Source organism: Puntigrus tetrazona, chromosome 25 (genome assembly GCF_018831695.1).
Source record: "Puntigrus tetrazona isolate hp1 chromosome 25, ASM1883169v1, whole genome shotgun sequence".
Taxonomy (NCBI): domain Eukaryota; kingdom Metazoa; phylum Chordata; class Actinopteri; order Cypriniformes; family Cyprinidae; genus Puntigrus; species Puntigrus tetrazona.
In genome coordinates this window covers 6,093,716-6,117,201 of record NC_056723.1, presented here as the reverse complement: position 1 = coordinate 6,117,201, position 23,486 = coordinate 6,093,716, and the positions used below count along the sequence as shown (strand labels likewise).

Here is a 23,486-nt window from a genome sequence, read left to right as displayed (position 1 = left end):
TCTATAAATAAATGTTGAAACTTTGAATCCGGAAAAAAAAAAAATACTTTCCACAAAAGTATTAACATCAACAGTAATGATGCTGAAAATGTCAATTTTTCATTTTAAAATGTATTACAGTAAACAAATGTTTCTCAATTGCAATAATTTTCCATAATATTATAATGTATATCACACACAATAATGTGTCATGTAAACAAACTTTCATTTTGAATTAAATTAGTCATTTGAAAGCATTTAAATTAATTTTAGATTTTATATGCTTCATTATAATATCATTTTTATATATAAAATGACAGCTTCGGAGTATAAGGACGCATATTGTGGTTTTTACTGTTGAAGTTGTCCAACGTTTGAAAAACATTGTTGGAAAAGCATCCAAACCCTTATTATAACCCTAAACCTAGTCCCAAAATCTGATTGATTGATCAGAACGGATGTTGATCTTGCTAAATGTCCTGCTTAAATAAATCCCATTAAGCCTAAGAATCTACTAATTCTTGCACCAATTCTTGACTCGACTCGAAGGCACTAAATCTAAATCTTCACAAAAGCCACGTCAAACGATTTTCAAATCACAGCACTTTATTAATATGTTCCTCTCCGACGTTCCCCTCTTGCCATAAAAGAATCAAACCCGTCTAAAAAGACTGATGATGTTCTCCGGTGAACCGTGGGGAGCTTCAGCTGACAATAATCGTGCTGATGGTGCGCACCTTGTGGTCGGCCTTCTCCCATTAGCTACAGGTGTAACCACCGCAGGAAATTAATCCTTATTAGGGAACGCTGAAGGGTGGTGCGACTCTCTGTGCTTCTGCCGGCCTAATGACAGATACATATCTGCCCGAGGTCCTATTATTCCTTCGGCCCCGGCCCTGCCTCCTGTGCTGGCGTTTTAATGAATCTGTATTTTTATCATCTGTCAGTTTGTATTAGATGATAGCTTTAGATTTCTTGCAGGACATTAACGGAGAGCCCGTTTGGTAATGGGAGCGCACAGTGCAGCGGGAATGATGGAATGCGAGCGTTGAAGGAACAGATTTCCAGTGCGCTGGGCTCTTTTATTTGAGTCAAGGGTAATCATTTTGCATGATGTTTGGAGAGGCCTTGAGTTTTATCTTTTTAACTGCTTCCCCGGGCTGTTTTAAGAGACAGTGCTGTAGTTATGGCAGGCCCGAGTCATCCAGATGGGATCGGTTATTTGCATTCTCTGCGCTGATCAATCTCTAATGCATGAGGGCAAGATGCTTTAACTTATAAACCATCAATTATTATTAAATGTTTTTTAAATATGATTTTATGAATGTGAATATTTGTAATCAATTAGTGTTTAATAGTGAATTTTTCTTCCTGATTTGTCCTTCTCCTGTAATATAGTTTTAGTAGGCGGTTTGTGAGGTCTATATATGCCTATATGTATCTGTGTGTGTCTATGTATAATATTGCAGTAAACTGTTAGAAATCAAAAATCATTTCTTGTGTATATATTCAGCTAAAGTTTACTATACAATTTTATTATAACTTACATTTTTATATGTATATTACGGTATTTACTATATATCTATATATTCATTTTAACCCTCATTAACTGTCTTAAAAATAAAAATAGCAATAAAAAAAATCTTTAAAAGCAGTATTTTTCTTTCTTTACAATTTGAATATTTATATTTAAATTAAATTATTTTTACTAATATTATTTTTTACTGAGTAAATTGAGGTGCTTTTAGCTTTAATTACTTTTTCATCCTTTTTTTATACCAATAATGATCACGCAGTTAATGCTCTGATAATAAATCACTAAATTTATATGCAAGTAATACATTTTTATGTAACCGATTACAATTTTCGTCAATTGCTAGCCCTAACTTTTATTAGCGTACATTGTCACTCTGCCTAATGTAGTTTGACTCTGCTTTAGCGGTTTTTAGTTTTCTGCGCTTGTACCGTATGACTTGCAGGCATTTTTCATCTGTCATTTTAAGACCGGCTCATCACCTCAAAACGGGAAGCCCTCGGAAACCAATTTGAGCCGCGTCTCTCGCGGTGTTCAAACACGGCTAATCTGTGATAACCAAAAGATGCCTATTTTGCTCTCCTCGGAGCTCACAATGTGTTCACCGAATTTTTGCTGTCGAGTAAATGCCGTTTGAGCGTGTACCACCTGTCAGAAAGCTCTCGGTCCTGAGGGCTGGCACGGGGCTTCGAAACCAGCTGAGTTTCAAATCGCTTAATGATCAGACAAACTATGACAGATGAGATCTTCATAACCGCGTCTGAAGGAGACCCGGGTCGCGCTGTCCTCTGGATGAGGTCACCGTGGTCCTCCTCGACTTTTACTTTCGTCGTCTTTCTCTTTTCCTCTCACGCTCTTCCCTTCGAGCCGGGAAGCCATAACAGCATTCCAAATGCCAAATCATCGTAAGAAAGGATACAATGATTAGGCCATCTAAGGCTGCGTGGGGTTGTCTGTTTAAAAGCCTCTTACTTCAGGGTAATTGATAGGATGGTACCTCCTCGCACCCTCCCATATCCCCCCGGCGCACTCCGCTCTCAGATCATGAGCTGGAAATGAATTTGCCCCAGATGCAATCAATATCAAAAGATTGACTTGAATCCGAGCTCTCTACCCCATCTCCAGATGTCATGCCCCCTTCCTCTCATCCATCTATGTCTTAATCTCTTCCATTTGGGCCCCGGCGCATGAAATGTTTACGCAGACTGGGAGAGTTTGAGGTTCTCAGATCATGTGTTAAGTTGAATCAGTAACGACGCTCTCGCTTCTGGATCCAGTTGGCTGCAGTTGTGTTTGTCAAACATGATGAATGTTGGATGCAGCTTAGTTGGTTAATGTCACCTCAAAGGAGAGTCTAGACCCTGTGTTCGTCCTGATCTTTCATATTAACATACACCTCTAGAAAACTGTGACGTGTGAAAGTATTCTCTTTGCATTCTTAAGAAATCACCTTAGTCTATTTTCTGTAATACACTATAATTATAATACATTATAATTAATTTAAATCCGTAAGTTTTCACACTTATATAAAATATAGTTTGTCAACCTCTTGTTCTAGTAAAACTATAAGTGCCGTTGTATTTTTTTTTTTTTTTTTTTTTTTTTACAAATAGCATGTAGAAAATATGGAGAATTGCATGTTTTAATTTGTATTTTATGTATTTTATTTACATGCAATTTTCATGCATTTGTATAATTTAGTATATTTATTGTTAATATTTATTAACAATAAATATTATTGTTGAACACATGACGTTTCAAAAATGTTTGTGTTTCTACATACTGTGTGTAATTGTGCATAATTTATTATTAGTAGCAAGTAGTAGGTAGGTTTTATTTTATTTTTATTCAGTAAAAGTGAGTGGAAGCCATGTGGAATCATAAGTTTTGGACCCCACTGACTTTCACCGAATGGTCAAAAACAATACAACATTCAAAAAATATTTTTCTTAAGGGTAGAAGATCAATGAAATGCGAGATGACATGAAGTTGAGTGAGTGATGCCAGACATTTAAACGTACATGAAACACACCACGCTATGAGGGGCTGAACCTTCCTAAAACCAAAATCCTAAAATTGCCACTGGAAAAAAAAAAAAATGAGAAAAAGCTGCTAATGTAAACAACTTAAGTGGTGCCATGCTCTCTCTTGGGTTGTTTGCCCTGTTGAGCCTGTACCTCACTATAAATGCTAATGCGTCCCCCACCAACTCATTAAAAGACTCTAATTGCAACATAGTGGCGTAACGGTCATTTGCCAACAATGTATAACCTTCATCACTTCTCCTCATCATCCTTGCCTTTCCCCATCCGTTCTCCCACAATATGCCGCATAATAAAATCATTAGGCCCCTGCCGTTGCAACCTAATTAATTAACCCAATAAAGCAGTAAATAAAGGCTTAGCTCTAAAGGCAGGCATGTGACTGACGTGGCTGTTTTGACGCAGTAACTTTTATGCATCGACCTCCGTCTTCTGTCGCCCGAGAGACGATGTACTAAATCACAATTACCTGGGGCGAAACATCGAACGAACGCGTGCTCTGTGGATTAGCCTTGTTCGGTTCACAAATTGGTTTGTGTATAAATCTGGTTGAATTAAGTTTGTTGACTTCTGGCCCGGTGTGTTTTCAATAGTAATGCATTCATTATTTTCGGAGACACGACTCAAGCTTTTTCATCTCTCAAGAGCTCGACGGAAAAAGCCCATCACAGACCCCGGAACATAAATGTACTTTCAGGTACAGGATAATTGAGAGCACTGGGTCTAAATGACCCGTGTGTCTGTGTGTGTGTGTGTGTGTGTGTGTGTGTGTGCCGTTTATGGATACACAACGATGGCGGACGTATGTAATGAATGTAATCTTTCAAGTTTAAGCTTCAGAAAGCTTTGGGATGTTGGTGAACTACTTTGAGGCAGTATTAGAACTCTCTACTGTAGATCTTGTGTGTGTGTGTGCTTATACATTTATGCATTAGATGATATAATTTTACATTTACTATATTAATATGCAAGTCATATGTAAACGTAATAGACATTCTTGTACACACAATTAAGAATTACATAATTATACGCGAACACACACACATACATGCATATCTATATCTCCTGATTTTTAAAGATCTCTTCTCACCAAGCCTGCATTTATTTAGTCCAAAATACAGCAAAATCTGAAATATATTTTTAAATAAAATAAGTTTGTATTTATATGGTTACAATGCACTTCTACTGAACTTTCTATTCATCTATTTGTGTATATGTATATTTTGCAGTTTGTATCTAAAAGGTATATTTGTCTTTCGTTTGTGTCTTTCTTTTAAAATACTGACATTTCTAAAATAGAGGGACCTCTATTTTTCTGTCGTACTGTGTCCTCGTCTGAAAGTGGACAAGCTCTGACAGCTTTGAACATTTTGGAGCCACACAATTTCATCCAGATCAATCATCGGGGGAGCGTGTTCTCCAGGTCACTCCATCTGACGTGACGTGCTGTGGACTAACGCGTCCCACACTCACTTCATTCCCTTCCCTCAGCACCGAGGGGTTAAAGATTACTCCAGGCTCCAGATGGAAACATGGGAATTCTGTAAACGAGTAATTGTTCGCAGAACGAGCAGCACGTCTTGCCGTCTTCGCGTAATGCGTTTAAGTGTAGCTTTGTATGGTGTCGCAGACGGGATATCGATCGCGTTCTCTGATCATGAGAGAGCATAAAGAAAACCATTTTTTGTTGAGCGATTTCTCAACTCGTCAACCAAACATTTTTCCGCTTCTGAACTAAAAAGCTGAAAACGGGCCTCTGATGCAAGCGTTGCGCCGTTTAATTTATTTCTTTCAATAAACGTCCTGATTTCCCCTTGAAAAGCCGCACAGCCCTGGCAGATGATTACAACTCTGTCTTGGAGATATTTTCATGAAACCTATTTCGATCTACATTGATTTCAGCGACATCTCTTGTGCCGCAATTGACTGCCAAGTACTGCTGCTGCAGAATGCTTTAGCTTTCTTTTTTTTTTTGCATCATATTCAATAGCGCCAATAGACACTGGTGTATAAACACCCTGGCCTGGTCTGTTATTCTCTCACTGTCTGGTAGTGCATGAATGACTAACTCATAGTGGCAAATTGACTGTCATTGCTCATGTTACACCTACTACATATACGGCATCACCACAAAGCTCCAATCTCATTCTTGAGCCCATCCTTTTCTCACACACACGCGCACACACACACACACACACACGCATGCCATCAACAAGCTTTTTCACACACCAGTGCCCGCGGTTAGGCTTCATTTCTTATTCATGTGATTGTCATGTTTGCTTACCCTGTTTTTGTCGTTCAGAAATCATACACAGACATGAATTGCTTAGTCTTTTATTTTTTACAGCCACCCCTTCCATCCTTGAAATAGGATATTTTTGCACAGATTTATCATGAGTGACAGTTGCAGTGGTTTATATTCAGTATTCCTATTTTCAGTAGCAGTTTACTTGAAGCCGTAAACCAGCTATTATATTTATTTATATATATATATATATATATATATATATATATATATATATATATATATATTTACTTATTATTTATATTAGTTTATTTTCAAAAAACATTACAGAAGTTGATATTACTCAATAATAATAATAATAGTTATTTCACTCAATTTTAATATATATATATTAAAATTGAGTGAAATAACTATTATTATTATTGAGTAATATCAACTTCTGTAATGTTTTTTGAAAATAAACTAATATAATGTAATAAGTAAATATTACTTATAGCTATAAAGGCATCAAAAATATTTTTATATTACAAAAGAATTACAAATTAAATACAAATTATGTCTAAGCTATAAGCTATATGTTACTTACTATTATTGCTGAGAACAAGCGACTATTGCAAGATATTACATAATGCGTTTAATTAGGGAACGTTTTATATAACATACACGATCTTCAAAAAAATCTTCCCTGCAACTTTGTGTGTGCGTTCTCCTCATGGTAGCAGAAGAAGCCGGTGATCCATCTTAGAGCCGTGTTTTTGTTCAGTTCACATGTAGGCCTTGAAAAAGTGCGTCTAGATCTATCGTCCCAGGCTCTATCTACAACGCCCCCGTAGGAAAGACCAGGGGAAGGATATTCATCATAGCAATGCATACGAGGAACGTTAAATAAACCTGTGATATCTCACCAGCTCATAACCACACGGTGCGTGTATTTCACCTGCTGTTGACTGGCTTTTAACGGTATCCGTCCCCCACGAGCCGTATTTTCTCACCTACACACATCGGCTTTTTTTAGATGCTCCAAAGCAACCTTTTTTTTTTCCAGACCGGAGGGAAATGTAGAACCAAGGAGATAAAACGGAGGAAAATGACATGATTGTGGAATAGTAAAAAGCGGGCCTTACGTAAAACATACCTGGATTGAGTCCGTCGAGACGTCGGCTTCTCAGCAGGCCTGAATCGTGAGTGAGAGGCGCTCGCTTTTTTTGCGTTCTTGTGGGAGGAAAGCGAAGAAATGGCACAGCGGTTCGTATGTAGGACACATGGTTGTCGAGTGGGCGGGTCTAAGCGCTGCAGACTGTCTTCTGACGGACAGGAAGAGGGCGTGTGTGTGTGCATTTACAGACAGGAACACGTCCCGCGGTCCCCTGCGACAGTCCTTGCGGGGCCGCTTCTGACAGCCGGTCCCGATAGTAAGCAAAAAGATGTAAACACGCAACCAGAGACGCCGCAGAAGACAGGCTTGCATTAACCTTGCTTGCAAATGGCTGCACACCCCCATGCTTTATTAATAGTATCTCGAGGGCGCTTGTGTAGCACATGTGCTCGTTTAATCGGGAACGGGGAAAAAAAAACAAGACTTGGACATCTTTGCAAACACAACATGTGGCCTTGTCACGCGGAGCTCTATTTAGCGGGGGGGTGTCGCTCTCAAGGCACAAGTTATTTTTAATTGGGATGTAAAACATTGGCGAACAATATCTCCTGATGCGCGTTTCGCTTTTTTGGCTCTTGTGATTGTTTGGTTTTAAGCGGTCAGTCAAATCCGACGGTTATTTTTAGTTCAAAAGTAATGGACTCTGGTAAGTCCGGCAAAAACTGATCGGTGGGCCTAACATTCTCTCTAAAACATTTTTTTATTAGTATTATTCCTACCATACAAAGAAAGAGGAAAAAAAAAAGATATCATAGATCACATATACAAAAATATTTAGATATTATACATGAATGTAGCTTTTTTTTTTTTGTTGTTCAATTTTAAATAGCTGTTATAAATTACATATTCGATAATCCTCGAAGTATTTTCACTATTATACTAAATAATTGCATATTAATTTTTTTTATTGATTTGACTGTTTTAAAAATTCTAATTCTAACATTTTGATATTATTTAAACAATTGTTTTGCGTTATACTGAACTAAAATTACATGTTTAAATTAATTTTAATGTAAAAAAACAACAACAATTTTGATTTATATATTCTTATTGTAAAACTTTTTTTATGCTAAATGCAATACCTTTGATTCTTTTTAATTTGGTGTGAAATAATACTTGCATTTGTGAGGTTTAATGTTGCTGTCTACCCCCAAATAACAGTTGCACATTTCCTGCCAAGCAGGAAGTCAGAGCGCAGATATGTATGAGTATACCAAGGTTACAGCCAGGATAAAGTCCCTTAGCTTATTATTGTGCAGCCCCCACTCAGATAAAACTGAATAATACATCTCAGCCGGTTCTGATACCTGAACCAGACAGGGATTTCATTTCTTCCGTTTCTGTGTTTACATTTGTTTTGCTCTATCATGTATTTCAAAGCTGTCTACAAGGATTCACTGTTGCCAATAGGATTTCACCTGATGCCCCTGCTGAAAATAAAACGTTAGCATAAAATGAAACTGTCCTGCAGGAATTAGGCATGTGATCATTAGGTGCCTAGTGAGTCTTCTGAATTTGATTCAGTGATCCTTGAAGACATTTCTTAATTATTTGTAAAGGAATACTTCACCCAAAAAATGTGCAAAAAAGTGCTGAGAATGTCTACTCTTAGACAGTCAAAGATGTACATGAGTTTGTTTCCTCATCGGATTTGGTGAAATTTTGCGTTACATCACTTGTAGTGAATGGGTGCCATCGGAATTGAGTCCAAACAGCTGATTAACGTCTTGTGAAGGAAAAAAACTGAACATTTGTACAAACAAATTCAACATTGAATTTACATCCATAATCCTGCTTTCTCGTCTGAATTAGGAAAGAAATTGTTTACAAGCAAAATGGTCCAAATCAGTTTATAACAAATACATTGGTGGATTTTAATGAGCGCGAACACAACAGATGAACTTTTTCACTGGAGAAAGGGTTATTATTGGTTATGTTTTCATATATCTGACCTTGACCACAAAACCAGTCATACGGGTACATTTCTTGAAATTGTGAAGTATATATCATCTGAAAGCTGAATAAATAAGCTTTTCCATTAATGTATGATTTGTTAGGACAGGACGATATTTGGCCCGAGATGCAACTATCTGAAAATACGGGTGTTATCAGCAGTTTGGACTCTTATTCCGACGGCACCCATTCGCTTTCAGAGGATACGTCTGTGAGCAATTGATGTCAAATCCATTCTGATGAAGAAATACATTCATCTGCATCTTGGATATTGCTTTTGTTTGATGAACTATTCCTCCAAAAGCTTGGGGTTTTCAGCGTCACCGCTCCAGTCAGATATTCCGTTTCCAGCTTTTTGTTTACTCCGTCGTTTCTCAGCCTTGAGAGACTTTAACATTTTAAAAGGAGTCGTTTACAAAACAGTCGTAAGTGCATTAAGTCATCACGCGGGAGGAAATGACTTTGCGGCTGACTGGAAACAAACAGGTGCTCTTTCAGATTCATTTAGCGTCGCTTTCGAGCGAGGAAGTAAATTGCTGCGGGGAAAGTCCGGTCTAATCCTGTTTTTACTTCTTTTTTTTTTTTTTTTTTTCTAGCAGCGATTTACATGCATTTGAACTCGTATCAGCTTCGGTCTGGTCCGTTGTGTCATTTTCAGCGAGACTGAGTAAACATCTGCGGCGGAGCGGTGGGGGTAAAATCGGCCTAATTAGGATGAAGTCCATGTCCTGTATTCCCAGCTGCTCGCTATGTTTAGACAGACGACGTCTAGCGCGTATAACCTCTTCTCCTGAGTGCCCTCTCACAACGCAACCTGTGAGGTGAACGCAACACAACAGTTGGCGTAATAAGACAATTAGCCCGCGCAATTTGTAACTTTCCTAATTGCCCCGCAAGCTGAAAGCGCTTCCAACGCGGCCGTCACCTGCTAATTGCGAACCTATCACTCACTAGTAAATGGAGAATAGGAAATGGAGAAAAACAAAAGGTCTTTCTCTCTCTCCATCTTTGTCTCAAGCTCTCTCTCGTCGTCTTTTTCTGTCCTGATTAAATAAATGTTTTTTAATTAGTTTGGAAGTAATGCATGTGTTTGCCGTCCTTTGTCTTAATCTCCACCGGTGCCTTTGTGGAAAAACCTTCTGCGACGGAGACTCGTACGATCGAGCGCGCTGAAATATTTACCATCGTCGTTGGACGCCTGCCACAACGCGCAATTGCCTCGGCAACCCTAAATGAAATTGTCCCTAATATGTTTCTGCTGATTAGAGCCTCTGTTTAGACGAAGAACGGGGCGATTGCCAGCTAATACAAAAATCCATCCTTGAGTGCTGTCCATTCATCAATATATTTTTTTTTCACCTTGGGAGAATTGGCCTGTCGGATTGGGGAGAAGTTGTAGAATGACTCGTAACTTCAGGCAGTAAGTGTTGATGTTGGAACGGGCTTATCCAAAACTCCTGTTTGAAGTAAATAGCAGATGCCGTTGTGGCCGGCCATATGGAGCTCGCTGCCTCGAAGCAGACTGAGAGCTGGGATGGAAGCAGGTGGAAGGTACTGAGATTAAAGACCTGCTCGGGCTGCCTTGCATCACTGCGAGTTGAGCCTCGCTAGCCGTGGCTAAATCTGCTCCGTTTGACGTATCTATTCTGTTCTAGTGTTGAAGATGGGTCATCGACTAGTGTGCAACGTGGGAAGGTTACTTGTGTTACTCCAAAAAAGTGGAAATTGATTGCAAAAATGTAAAATGGTAATAATGTACAAAAATGTATAGCTTTTAAAGGGGTCGTGTGATGCGATTTTTAAGTTTTCCTCTCTCTTTTGGGGTGTTACAAGCTGTTAGTACATAGGTCAGATCCATAAGGTGGAAAGACTAAAGTCTCACAACCAAAGAGAGATTTTTAATTTTTTAAAGTTATGACTTGTCCACACCCCCTGAAATGGCTCGTTTAAACACGCCCCCACTTTTCTACGTCACAGAGTGGGTTTACTTTCATAACACCACCCAAATGTTTACTAATAAATATATACTAATATTTGCTATTACATTTGTATAAAAAACTTATAATAATATTACTAAATTTCAAAGTAATACATAAGAAATATTTAGTTAACTGTTTTTATTATTATCAATAACTGTTTACATAAGAATGTATCATTGCAACGCTTTGCTCTGCGCATATTTCACGAATTACGCCTATCGTTAGTTAAGTAGTTACTTTAGTGTTGTTGTCAGTTTTCCAAGGCTCTAATTCTTGCTAAATAGGCTGTCTTTATTTACGCATTTATTTAACACGTTTAAAGTGGTTATTTTTGCTGTTGAAAAGTTTAAGTTCCCGATATAGTTTGCGTTCAACAGCTAATACCCACTCTGAGTTCAAAATAGACTGTATAAACATGCCGTTCACAGCACACTAAAAAACAAAACAAGTGTCTTTGGAAAGCTTTCTTTGTTGCTTTTCATTTCTCACGGTGACCCCGATATATGTTGTTCTATCGATCAAATTTCTTCATAACATCCAGCGATTATCTGGACATCAAAGTCAGACAGAAGATGATCATCTCCAGATTATCACCTGTCGTGACAGTGTTTATTAGGGTGTTTGAGGTTACATTCCTCTCTCAAGGGCAGAGCGGCAGTAAAGCTCGGCGGGGACTTGAACCGGCAGCAGACTGGTTCCTGCTCCATTAGTCTGCCCACCGGACCAAGCGTGACTTTCATTCATCTCTGTATCAGAGGCAAATCCACCCGATCTCCTGTGCTTAGATCATTTCACACTGCTGTTCTTGATGGGCACTCACACACAGATTCTGATGTGAAACGATGCGTGCGCGTGCGTGCGTGCGCGTGTGTGTGTGTGTGTGTGTATTGTGTAACTGTACGCTACAGGCGTACGTCTGAGCAGCCGTGTTAAATGAACTGCATTCAGAGATCACAGCAGCTATCTAGGATAAAAGTGATGAAAGTACATGAATGCTGGAAAACAAATTACATCAAAGGGTTGAATCAGTGTGTCATGTTTTGCAAGGTTAGGCTGCCTTGAATTACCTTTTATAATGTCAACACAAAATGAAATGCTTTTGTGATACGTTTACGCTTAAATGTGAATAATATAAAATATTAAAAATAATATAATTTTATATTAAAATGTTATTATATTATATATATTTTATTATTACTATTTGAATGAAATATTAATACATGTGTATTAATGATAACAAAAACAATCAGGACTTATCAACATTAAATATAAAATAACTAAATACTAACATTATAATAATAAAATATATTGGTAATAATAATAAAACATTTAAGATCTTTTTTTAACCTGACTGATAAATACATTTAAATACAAACACACATGACTTATTATGGTTATTGGAAGTATAAAATGTATGGTAATTATGGTACTTATGGATTACTTATTATGGTAATATAAGCACAAATGTAATTAAATAGTGATAGACATTTCCACTACACTTAATTTATTATTATAGAAATGAATTATTGCTGTTGTTAATAATGATTAATAATGCATTATTATTGCTATAATATTGTTGTTAAAATAATCTTCTTACAAATGTATCATTCTGAATAATTTATGACTGAATATAAATTATTTATTATCATGCACAATAATTTCATGAGGATTATTTCCGTTCATTTTTCTTTCACTCTATATGTCATAAGCGTCAGTTTTCCTTCTTGCCATGTTCCTTCATCTTACCTGATCATGCTGAGTGACAGCAATCCGACTCGTGAAATTCGCACGTTCCTCAATCTCTGTTTTGCAGCACCGCCCGCAGGAAGACTTTCACACAATCCGCTCAATCTCTCTCTCTCTCTCTCTTCCCCTCCAGATGTACAGCACATTAAGCGTAGAGACATCGTTCTCAAGAGGGAACTGGGCGAAGGGGCCTTTGGGAAGGTGTTCCTGGCAGAGTGCTACAACCTAAGCCCCACTAAGGACAAGATGCTGGTGGCTGTCAAGGTAAGAGATGATCCCTCCGTTCCAGCAGGGCCGTGGCGCTCTCCAGTTACACAGGACTCATTCCAAAGGTCAAGCCCCTTTTTCCAGCCCCCCTCGAATGACATATAAAGTTGATCCCCCTGTGCCCGCCAGAGAGGGCTTTCTTTCGGTGGAACGATCGCTAGGCGTCTTGGTGGTGTTGGATTTGTTGACTAAGATCAATGATGGAAAGAGCTCTGCTGTGCTCCGAGGAGAGATCAGCTACAGTAACGTTTAATATTTGGCATTGATATAAGGTTTGGGAGGGTATTAAGATATTGCAGCGCTGTGGTTTAGTCTTCATGACATAGACAGAGAGGAATGAGTCACCGCTGTGGGCAGACGGTTCCTGGATAATGCTTTAACATGGTTTACCGCATGAGACCGTTGAGCAAGGTCAAGGAACTCCAGAGTCCAGTGAGCTGAGGCGCTCTACTGAAGAGGGTCTCTAGATCGATGCTGATCTATGAGTGTGTCAGTTCGTCTGTCAGTTTAGAAATGTCAAGGTTTCAAGGATTAACTGATGCTGACATGCTGAAGTATGAAGTCAAACATATACTGTTTTGCCGTGAAGGTAAAAGGGAAAAAAAATCATAAATGATTTGATTAACGGAAAGAATATTCTATAATTGAGGAAATCCTGTTAAAACTGTTTAATGTGAACCTGTTTATAACAGAAACCCATTTCCGACACAAGACAACGGATAAGGTCTCAATTTATATTTATTTATTTTTTTCTATTCTATAATGGGGGAAAAAAGCATAAGTAAACTCAGAATTCAGGTAAAATAAAAAGGTCAGAATTGCGAGACGTAAATACTGATTTAAGGGGGAAAAAGGTCAGAAATGCGAGGTTTCACTTCAGAATTCAGAGAAACACAAGGTAGGTTAACTCAGAATTCAAAGAAAAAATATCAGAATTTGCAAAGCATAAATTTAGGGAAACGTTAGAACTGAGAGACGTAAACACTGCATTCAAGCAAAAAGGTCCAAATTGAGAGAACGTTTTTTTTTAGAAATGCAAGATGTAAACTAGAATTCAGAATAAAGTCATAATTATGAGTTGTTGTTTTTTTTTTTAAATCTATAAACTTGTATTTAGTCTACAAACCCGTATTCACCCAGATCTCCCATCATTTCTGAGATGATGTTGGGATGTTGATCATGTTGTGGAGCTTTTGTTTAGGTCATCCGGAGAAATAAATCTGGAGCAATAACACTGTCTTCCAGTGACGGTTTATCATCCCTCAAAGCATATTATTCTGGAGACGCTGTGATCAAGAATGATGGTGCAGATGTGTTCTTTCTGAATCCTGTGACCGTGTCAGAAGACGATTCTCATGTGCAGAACATCACAAGCAGCCACATGCCCTGCTTTACCAACAAACTATTGGAAGAAAATCATGAATAGGTTTTCTAATATCTTTTTTTTCTTTTAGATAGCAATATTACAGAGAACAAGTGCCCTGCTTCTCCTAAGAAAAAAGACTGGAGGACTTAAAAATAAAAGGTTAAAAATAGGTTTCTCTAAGACCGAACTGTTCTCTTCTTAGAGGAATCTAATGAGAAGTGAGCTTGAGCTGCAATCCGTTTAATTTTATAGCTCTAGACTTATACCTTTCAACAATGGTATCATTTACATCTATTTTTATTTCGCCTAAGGAACTGTAGTAGCAACATCTGGTCGGAGGAACAGTTGACACTTAAAGAAAAACCTAAATGTCTCCTCAGCTTTAAAAGAGCAACTTCTGAGCAATAAGCGTTCCTCTGGGAAGCTGCTTGGCATCATGGAGCTCCATCACAGCAGCTGTTGCTTGAAAGCCGTCCAGCTCGAATTCAGAGAGGTCAAGTTTTTCCTTGTATTTTGGCCAAAGAGCTGCCAGCATCTCTCTCGTACCTTTGCTCTCCCCCATCTCCACCTGATGCCCAAGACCTCCAGACCCTTATTACGAGTGACAGCCCCCCAGGTGGTGCTGGATTCGTCCCCTCTGCTCTCTCCAGCCCGTGCAGGTGGCCAATTCCACAACACAGGGGTAATAAAGCATTATGGATAGGGATAGATACCTCGCCATCTGCGAATTGGTTCCCTCATCCATCTCCAACGCATGAACCTTTTTGCAATTCCTGGTATGGATTAACCCACGGTAGCTCTAATTAAAATTAAACTGCGAGCTCTGAGGGCGAAACGCAATTATAACATAATTGAAGGAGTGATTCCTCACAAACACGCCGCGATGCAAGTCTGGCTGTGAGAGACCAATTGACACATCACGGCCAAGGCTGCAAAAGGGGGTTATTTTTCCCTGAATGACGGGATATAAGATGACAAAAAGATGGATGTGTACAAGCAACTATTTAGTCTTTCAGAAAAGACAAAGACAGGCACAAACAAATCGGAGCCGCCATGCTGGTCATTTGTGCATCTTCCTTGGCGCCTTGAGGTTTAGTCCATGAATATGTGCATTAAAAATTCTGACAACGAACGTATGAACTGTTATGAAAGAATTTTACATGAATTGAAAGTTTTTGTTTTAACTTATTAATGTTTTGAACTTGCATTTAGAACTTGTTTTTAAAGATGCAGACATTTACATGTTATTGTTGATATAATGAAAAGGAAATAATAATTACTATAATTTTTTAAATAATATTAAATATAAAATTGAATAATAATTTTTGGCAGCACCATGTCTCAAATATAAATATAAGTATGATGATATGGTATGCATGTATGTAATAGACATAATTTAAAGCACTTTGAGTGCGTACAATGTCTTTGCAATAATGTTTGTCAGCTCTTTTACATTTTGATTATGCATTTAAATATATTGTCAGAAATAGCTCTGCATGCTCCATTGGTTTGTGGCATATTGTATATCGTTCGGGATTCATAAACCATTAGAGACGGAACCGTTTAGATCCAGATTAGTTGGAGCGGTTAGTCTCATTAACCTGATTAATTGTTCACTTGAATTATTTATTACCGACTGACTCATTTAAGCTCCCTTAATTAATTTACTTGTACCATGAGTATCAAAAAACAATACCAAAGGCACATTTAATTCCTGGATATACACAATATATCCAATCGTATTAATGATCCGTTTTGAAATATGGATTTTAATTAAAGTTCCCCTTTGATATATTTGGTTTTACCAACAGTGCTTTAGTTACTGGGTATTTTTATGGTTATTAGACGATAAACTGGCTGTCTTATGTGTCTGTGCAGACTCTGAAGGATCCTACCCTCGCAGCGAGGAAAGACTTCCAGCGGGAGGCCGAGCTGCTGACCAACCTTCAGCACGAACACATAGTGAAGTTCTACGGCGTCTGTGTAGATGGAGACCCGCTTATCATGGTCTTTGAGTACATGAAACACGGAGACCTCAACAAGTTCCTCAGGTTTGTGGCTGTTATAGTGCTTTGCCTGCGCAAGGATCACACATATGAAGGGAATTGGCAATTATTGATTGAGGTCATAAAGTAGAACATAATTACAGAGCTACTGAATTCTGATGTGATGCTCTGGGGAATTTACAAGAGCAGAATTTGGGGGAATTGTAGTGGAGCTGCAAACGAAATTGGAAATGGCAAAGGAGCCGAAAATTTTAGCTATAGCTATAAAGTATTTTTTTTCCAGTTATCTAAATAAACAAATTATTGCAAATGGGAGTTAAAGCCTAACGTTCATCAGCTATTATTTTATCATGACAGTTTTCATCTTCATCGTCATCAGTCTTCATAGGAATGCACAGTGTGCATCATGATTCATGATCCTCCTTATTTTGTTGAAATTATTGCATATTCTGCCTGATGTAAACATGAGCAAAATTATTATTTTTTTTGCACTACAATTGTTAGGAATCGCTGCGTTAGAATGTTGCATACAGTTTCTTGTTGTTGTGATGTAAAATCCAGCGTTATGATGTCAGCAGGTTCGGTCTGACTGTGATTGATAGGTTACAACCTTCCACAGTGGTATTGAACAAGCAATAGGAAGTGGATACAAAGGTGTACATGGTTTCTGACAGAGCCCTGTCGAAAGAGCAGAAATTGCTTTCTCTTTCCAGCCAGCAGGATTATGGGGGATAACAGGTTTTGTCAAAACTGCTTCATACGTAATGACACTATAAAGCGATACATTCGTGAAAGGCCAGAGGAACTGGCAGAGATGCAAATTGAATCGTACAGTATACATTTCCTTTGAAGAAGAAAGTAATCTATTGGTAACTTTAATGTACCTTGCACTGACATCCGTAAATGGCGGCATTTGCTCATTCTAATTTCATATTGATTTCATTCGTTATGTATTCATGAAAGTTTTCCGATTCCATCCTTATCTAATGCAATCATTTTAAAGTGTGTTGTAAGCATCCAAATAATTTAGTGGCATTATTCCGTACTCACAGAGCTCATGGCCCAGATGCAATGATCCTGGTTGATGGACAGCCGCTGCAGACCAATGGGGAACTGGGGTTATCTCAGATGCTGCACATAGCCAGTCAGATCGCATCAGGCATGGTCTACCTGGCGTCTCAGCACTTTGTGCATCGCGATCTGGCCACACGCAACTGTCTGGTGGGCAACGGCCTGCTGGTGAAAATCGGAGACTTTGGAATGTCAAGAGACATCTATAGCACTGACTACTACCGGGTAAGAGCGCTCTTGTTATTGTAAATGTGTGAGCGAAATACACTACTAGTCAAACATTAGGTTAGTAGGAATAATTCATAGTTATTTTGTTAGTTTATAGTCTCTTATAAAAAGCATCTCATCAAGGTTGCATTTGCTTAGAAGGGTCATATTATGCGATTTCAGGTTTCTGTGGTTAAGCTTACAATACTGTTTCATAAGAGTTCTAGCCAAATATTCATGTGCAGCACATTTTACAGTTACCTGATTCCTGAACCAGCAGAGAAAATGTGTGTGTGTGTGTATATATATATATATATATATATATATATATATACACACACATATATATATATATATATATATATATATATATATATATATATATATATATATATATATATATATATATATATATATATATACACACACACACACACACACACACACATATATATATATATATATATATATATATATATATATATATATATATATATATATATATATATATATATATATATATATATATAAAGCTGTATTTAGCTCATTAATTAGTCATCAAATATCCACAAAACACAAATTAACCCTTTGTCGATTGTGGATCCATAATTGCTTATTTTAATGACTTGTAAAAAGTTGTAATATTGATATATCCAGCTGCTTTAGTGCTTTGCCAGACTTCAGGCAAATTGTTTATTTACAATCATTAGCTTAGTCATACCAAGTGTTAATTAAGAACAAGGTTAAAAAATCTGCTTCATCATGCTAATTCAAGTTCATTTTAGGGTATTAAAAAAACGAGCATAAATACAAACAAATACAGCCCATTTGACCAACATCAAATCATACACACAGCTCTGAAAACAAGCTTTGATGAGCTGTGACCATTTATAGGGTACTTTAAAAATACATTTGAAATGTTAAAAGCTCAAATTATCATATTCTTGGTTTGCAAGAATAATTTTGTAGATTTTAAATCCATGAGGATTCACAACCGTATTAGATTTAATTTAAATTAGTATAGCTTTGGCATTTTTTCCCTAACCCTTGAAAAAGTTGAATTCAGACATTTATCTACAGTTTCCTTGATTCCTTCAAGCTGGTTGGCTCAATTATATGCTATAGATCCATTTGAGCTTCTACGGAATATCCTCAATCAGAATCCTGTCTTCTCTTGACGCAGACAGAGGCCTTTCGGTAAATTTGGCCTAGATGACAGAGGGCTCAATTTGCAAGCCGAGGGCCCTAAATGAATTAAAATGTATGTCTTCATTTAACGCTCAACAAGAGGATGAATGAGGTGACGCTGAGTTTACAGAGCTCTTCTATTGCTCGACTAGATTAAACTGATTTGAACATGATTGTTCATCTCGTTGCTTTGAATGTGACTCCCATTTTTAGGCCACTGAAGTTAAATGAGAATTTTTCTCACTGTCAGAAGTCAAGAAATTATTCAGGAGCCAAAAATAAAGCAAACGGCTCAATTAGCATATATGTAATGTTATCAGTCACTTGTGTACTGACTGTACCTACTGTATTATGTGTTTATATTATAGATTTTTCCTTTTTTTTACGTGACAAGCATATATATATATATATATATATATATATATATATATATATATATATATATATATATATATATATATATATATATATATATATATATGAACAACCCTAGACATTCTCAAACTGACTGGGAGCAAAGAAAGAAAGATTTTGAGGAAGGAAGGAAAACAAAAAACAGAAACATTTATGACCAAAAAGCAGAATTATTTACATATGCCTCAAAAACATATTTCTAAATGCAGATCCTTCAGTAGACACTGGTTGTTGCAGTGCCCGGAGCATCAGTTCTCATTGCAGTGGAGGAAATTTGTTACATTAACAGTAAATGTCAAATAGACCTCTTACTACTTAATGCATTCTGTGGCTTACTTTCTTTTAATGGCACTGTGAAATGGCAGATTGCACTCTGCAGACCAAACAAGACGGCAATCAATTTACCCTTCCCAACAAACAGGAAGTGACCTAAACCATCAGTTTTGTACAGGCAAACCTAAATGCAGCTGTGAGGCAATTTGCATTGATGCATAAAGATGAGTAGCATGTTATTGCTTTGTTTTTTATTCTTTTTATTTTCTAGCATTATCAGAAATAGCGTTGAGAATGCTATTTATACACATAGGTAGAGCATTTCAAATCAGTGACTTTGCTATTAGTTAGCTGTCTACGTAGGAAGTAGCTCACTAGGTTTCAGAAACTGAGCTTTTATCACATTCGGTGATTTTTGCATGAGCACAGACCTGATCTGCAGGTCTGTCTTAGCTTCCTCCTGCAACAGACACATGCGCCTCACATCTCAGAGCAGATATAAACCAAAATGGCATCCAACAGCACATCTTCTCTGACACCGGTGACATTCTGACGTGTTCATTCTCCAGAAAGAACCTCTACAAGGTGGTCTCCTGGGAATGAATGCAGTCGGTTAGCCCAAAGTCAGTATTCATCAACAGCCTGGCTTCCTCATCCATGTAATGATTGTGGCATATAATCTCACTTGCAGAAGGTGGAGAAGCTACGGTCGATTTGGAGTCGCTCAGGTTTTCTTTGTCAGAGTAAATTTGCGCTGAAGGCCATGATGTAGGAACCAAACACCTCAATTCCCTTCCAGCAAGACCTGGCAGAACAATCGAGCTACCTTGCTTCAAATTCATTCAAATGTCTAGAGCTAGCAGGTTCTCCTATGAGGTTGAAGAACTTTTGGTTTCACTTTATTTTGATGGTCTTTTATGAACATTCAGTTGACAACCAGTAACTTTGCGCCTATGTGTCAACTAGCTTTTAGTGTGTTAGTAGACAGTAGACTGGTAGGGTAAGGGTTAGAATAATTCAACATGTTCTTGAAAAGTTACCTATAGTCAGTACAATGTTTGTTGGTGGATCATCACAATAAAGAGTTAGCAGATAAACTTATACTCTAATGAACTACTTATACTCTAATGAAAGTTAGTTGGCATGTAGGTGCAAACTTACTGTCAACCAAATGTTTCTTAGGGACCATCAAAATACATTGTTACCGGGCTTACTACTCTATTGAAATAAGTAATAAAAGAACATTGTCAAAACTAAAGGTGCCTCTATAAAGAATATTTAACATCTGAAGAACCTTTCTGTTTCTTTGTGGCGAAAGAAGGTTCTTCAGATTCTAAAAGGTTAAGAACCTTTGACTGAATAGCTCTTTGTGGAAGCAAAATATTTTTTTCTATGGCATCGCTGTTAAAAACCTTTTGAAGCACCTTTATTTTTAAGGGTATATATTTATCTGTTAATGAAGCTATCTACTAAGACGGAAAACAGCTCGAAATTCCAACCGCTTATGTCTTTTTCCTCAGCGCTCTTTAACTTCTGATGTGCACTCGTTTAATGACATCATCTCTCGTCAGCTGTTCATTGAAACAAACATGCTATTGATTTTAATATGCATTAATTACCACTATGTGATTCCCATCCTCCTCGTCTCCGATTCTTCCCCCCTCCAGTCGCTAATTGTGTTGCCTTTCATCGGTGCCCTTTCAGATTGCGTTGGCATTTTTGTCACCACCCTGCCAGTTCTCATTCCGATCTCAACGAAGCCCCGCAGACTGATTTACATGCATCTGCAGCCTCGTCGTTCCACCTCGGAAAAGATGGCGGGAAGCAATCCGGGAGAAGCTATTCAGATGAATAGAAGTTCAATCATTGCAATCGATTCAATTTCCCAAACACTCGAGCACAAACATATTCACTAAACAAAAACACTGAATACGTCTGTGTTCAGATTAGCATACTAACATACTACTATTACTACTTCTGCTGTATGGCATGCACTGTGGGTCTACTCAGTGCACTTTTCTTCATGAATACACTGCAGTATGCAGAGTACACTGTACAGTGCACTCCACTCGACCTGCGTAATGAATGAACTGGGACTAAAAGCGCAATCTATGTGAATTGAATTAAAATGACAAATAGCACTTTCAGTTTCCAATTTTAAAACTTGATGCTTCTCGCATAATGTACGACTGTTTATCTGTGAATAATTTAAAATGAACTTTTTTTTTTAAAAGATAAAAGTAAACCGTTTAAAGTTAGTATGTGTAAGGTTAGTATTTCATAACAAACATAAAAATAGGTTGGCATGCGGACATTAGCAATAACTAAATAATAGATATAAATAATAATTTACATTGCATCATGCAATTGTAGCTATATTTCAAGATGATGCCATGGTAAGCTTTTTCATTTTAGTACAACATTGAGCAACAGAATAAATTCAAATAAATATCTAATACCAATACATTCATGTTGATTAATTCCAGAATTATTACATACGTAAAGAAATAGGCTATATTTTGTCGAACACCAGCCAGTCAACCAGTCTTAAACGGTTACCGCTAAGCTAATAAGCCTAACTGAAAACGCAAAGAAAGAAAAAATGGTTCCAATTGACCCTTTTATTTCTGACATATGATTTAAAATACATTAAAGTAGGATGTTTTCATGAATAATAAGCTATTTATATCACCAGACTGTGAGGAAAAGATAATAACTAAAAGCAGATTCTCCTTGTTTGGTGTGAACCTTTGGTATTTCTAACTGGCTTGATCCTAGTGATCTGAGTGGTCTGTTAGGTGTATAAATAGTGATCAGTATTTAGGTCTAGTCCATTGGTTTTATAAACTAAAAGTGCATTAAAATCAGCTAACATATGTCAGCATTTTGTTTGACTGTTTCAAGCACTCCAAACATTATTCTGTCTCTCTCCTCTCTATCTTTGTCTATTACCGGCGATCATACCTTCATTACCTTCATCCCTGGCTGACTTTTCTTTCTGACATATGATTTAAAATACATTAAAGTAGGATGTTTTCAGGAATAATAAGCTATTTATATCACCAGACTGTGAGGGAAAAGATCTTACACAGCAGCAGCTGGTTGCTAGCATTGCAGCTAACATATGTTAGCATTTTGTTTGACTGAGCTGCTCAGTCTATTACCGGCGATCATACCTTCATTACCTTCATCCCTGGCTGACTTTTCTTGGCAATGATGTTGAGTGCTAACGTTAAAGTGGGCCGAGTTAGCCAGGCGAGCTGCTCAGTTTGGCCATAGGGAGCAGTTCCTGCCCACGCATGGGCAGCGCTAGCAGCGGCCCAGTAGTACCCTGAACTCCATCTCGCAGAACAAGAGGAGTGTTGTTTGACCGCAGCAGGACTGGCATATTGCTTACACCTCCTAAAGGGCAGAGGCGGGAGGGAAAGAGCGAGCCAGCGAGGGGAGGGATATTTGCCACACATCACTGGAGCCTGTGGGACAGCTTCCTCCTCTGTGAGGAACTGGCTGCGAATGAAAATCACAGAAGCGTAGCTGATTAACATACACAGCCTTATCATTCCCTACATTAAAGACATTACGGCGGGAAAAAAAACCTTCCCAGACCTTTAATTATAATACATCTCAATGCCTCTATAGTTTCCTAATCGTGACGTTCATATTTTTGCACTCATTATTCCGGGTCGTTTGCAGCTTGCGCATTTAAATAAGTGCAGATGCGCAACCAGACAAATTTTTTTGTTGTTGTTTATTTGATAAACGCCGATTTATTCGTCGTCAAACATCGAAAACAGTCACATTCTCCTAATTCTTAAATTGTCGTCATTGTGCTCTGTGCTTAGAGACACGTCCTGTTGCCAAGGATACACTCTTGCCAAAGCTTTGTTGGACGTGAGCCAATAAACATTTTACCATAATCTCATTAGGAGTCGTTTTTCTTCTTACCATTTTCTACCTAAATTCCTTTCTGGTAAATATAAAAGCGTAACGCGCGTACTATAAAGCACAAAAAGACATTCTGAGGATGTACAGTTCGCCGCAGGCTGCTTTGTATTCCTGT

General features: G+C 37.7%; 1 protein-coding gene across 4 annotated transcripts in view; it reads left to right on the top strand.

Annotated features, from left to right (window-relative positions):
• Positions 1–23,486, top strand: part of ntrk3a (neurotrophic tyrosine kinase, receptor, type 3a) — a 184,417-nt gene that overhangs the window by 147,649 nt on the left and 13,282 nt on the right. For all 4 annotated transcript variants that reach the window (XM_043228369.1, XM_043228368.1, XM_043228371.1 and 1 more), the window contains 3 exons: positions 12,768–12,898; positions 16,146–16,318; positions 17,326–17,569. In XM_043228369.1, coding sequence (XP_043084304.1) covers positions 12,768–12,898; positions 16,146–16,318; positions 17,326–17,569 — 548 coding nt within the window. The remainder of the gene's footprint in view (positions 1–12,767; positions 12,899–16,145; positions 16,319–17,325; positions 17,570–23,486) is intronic.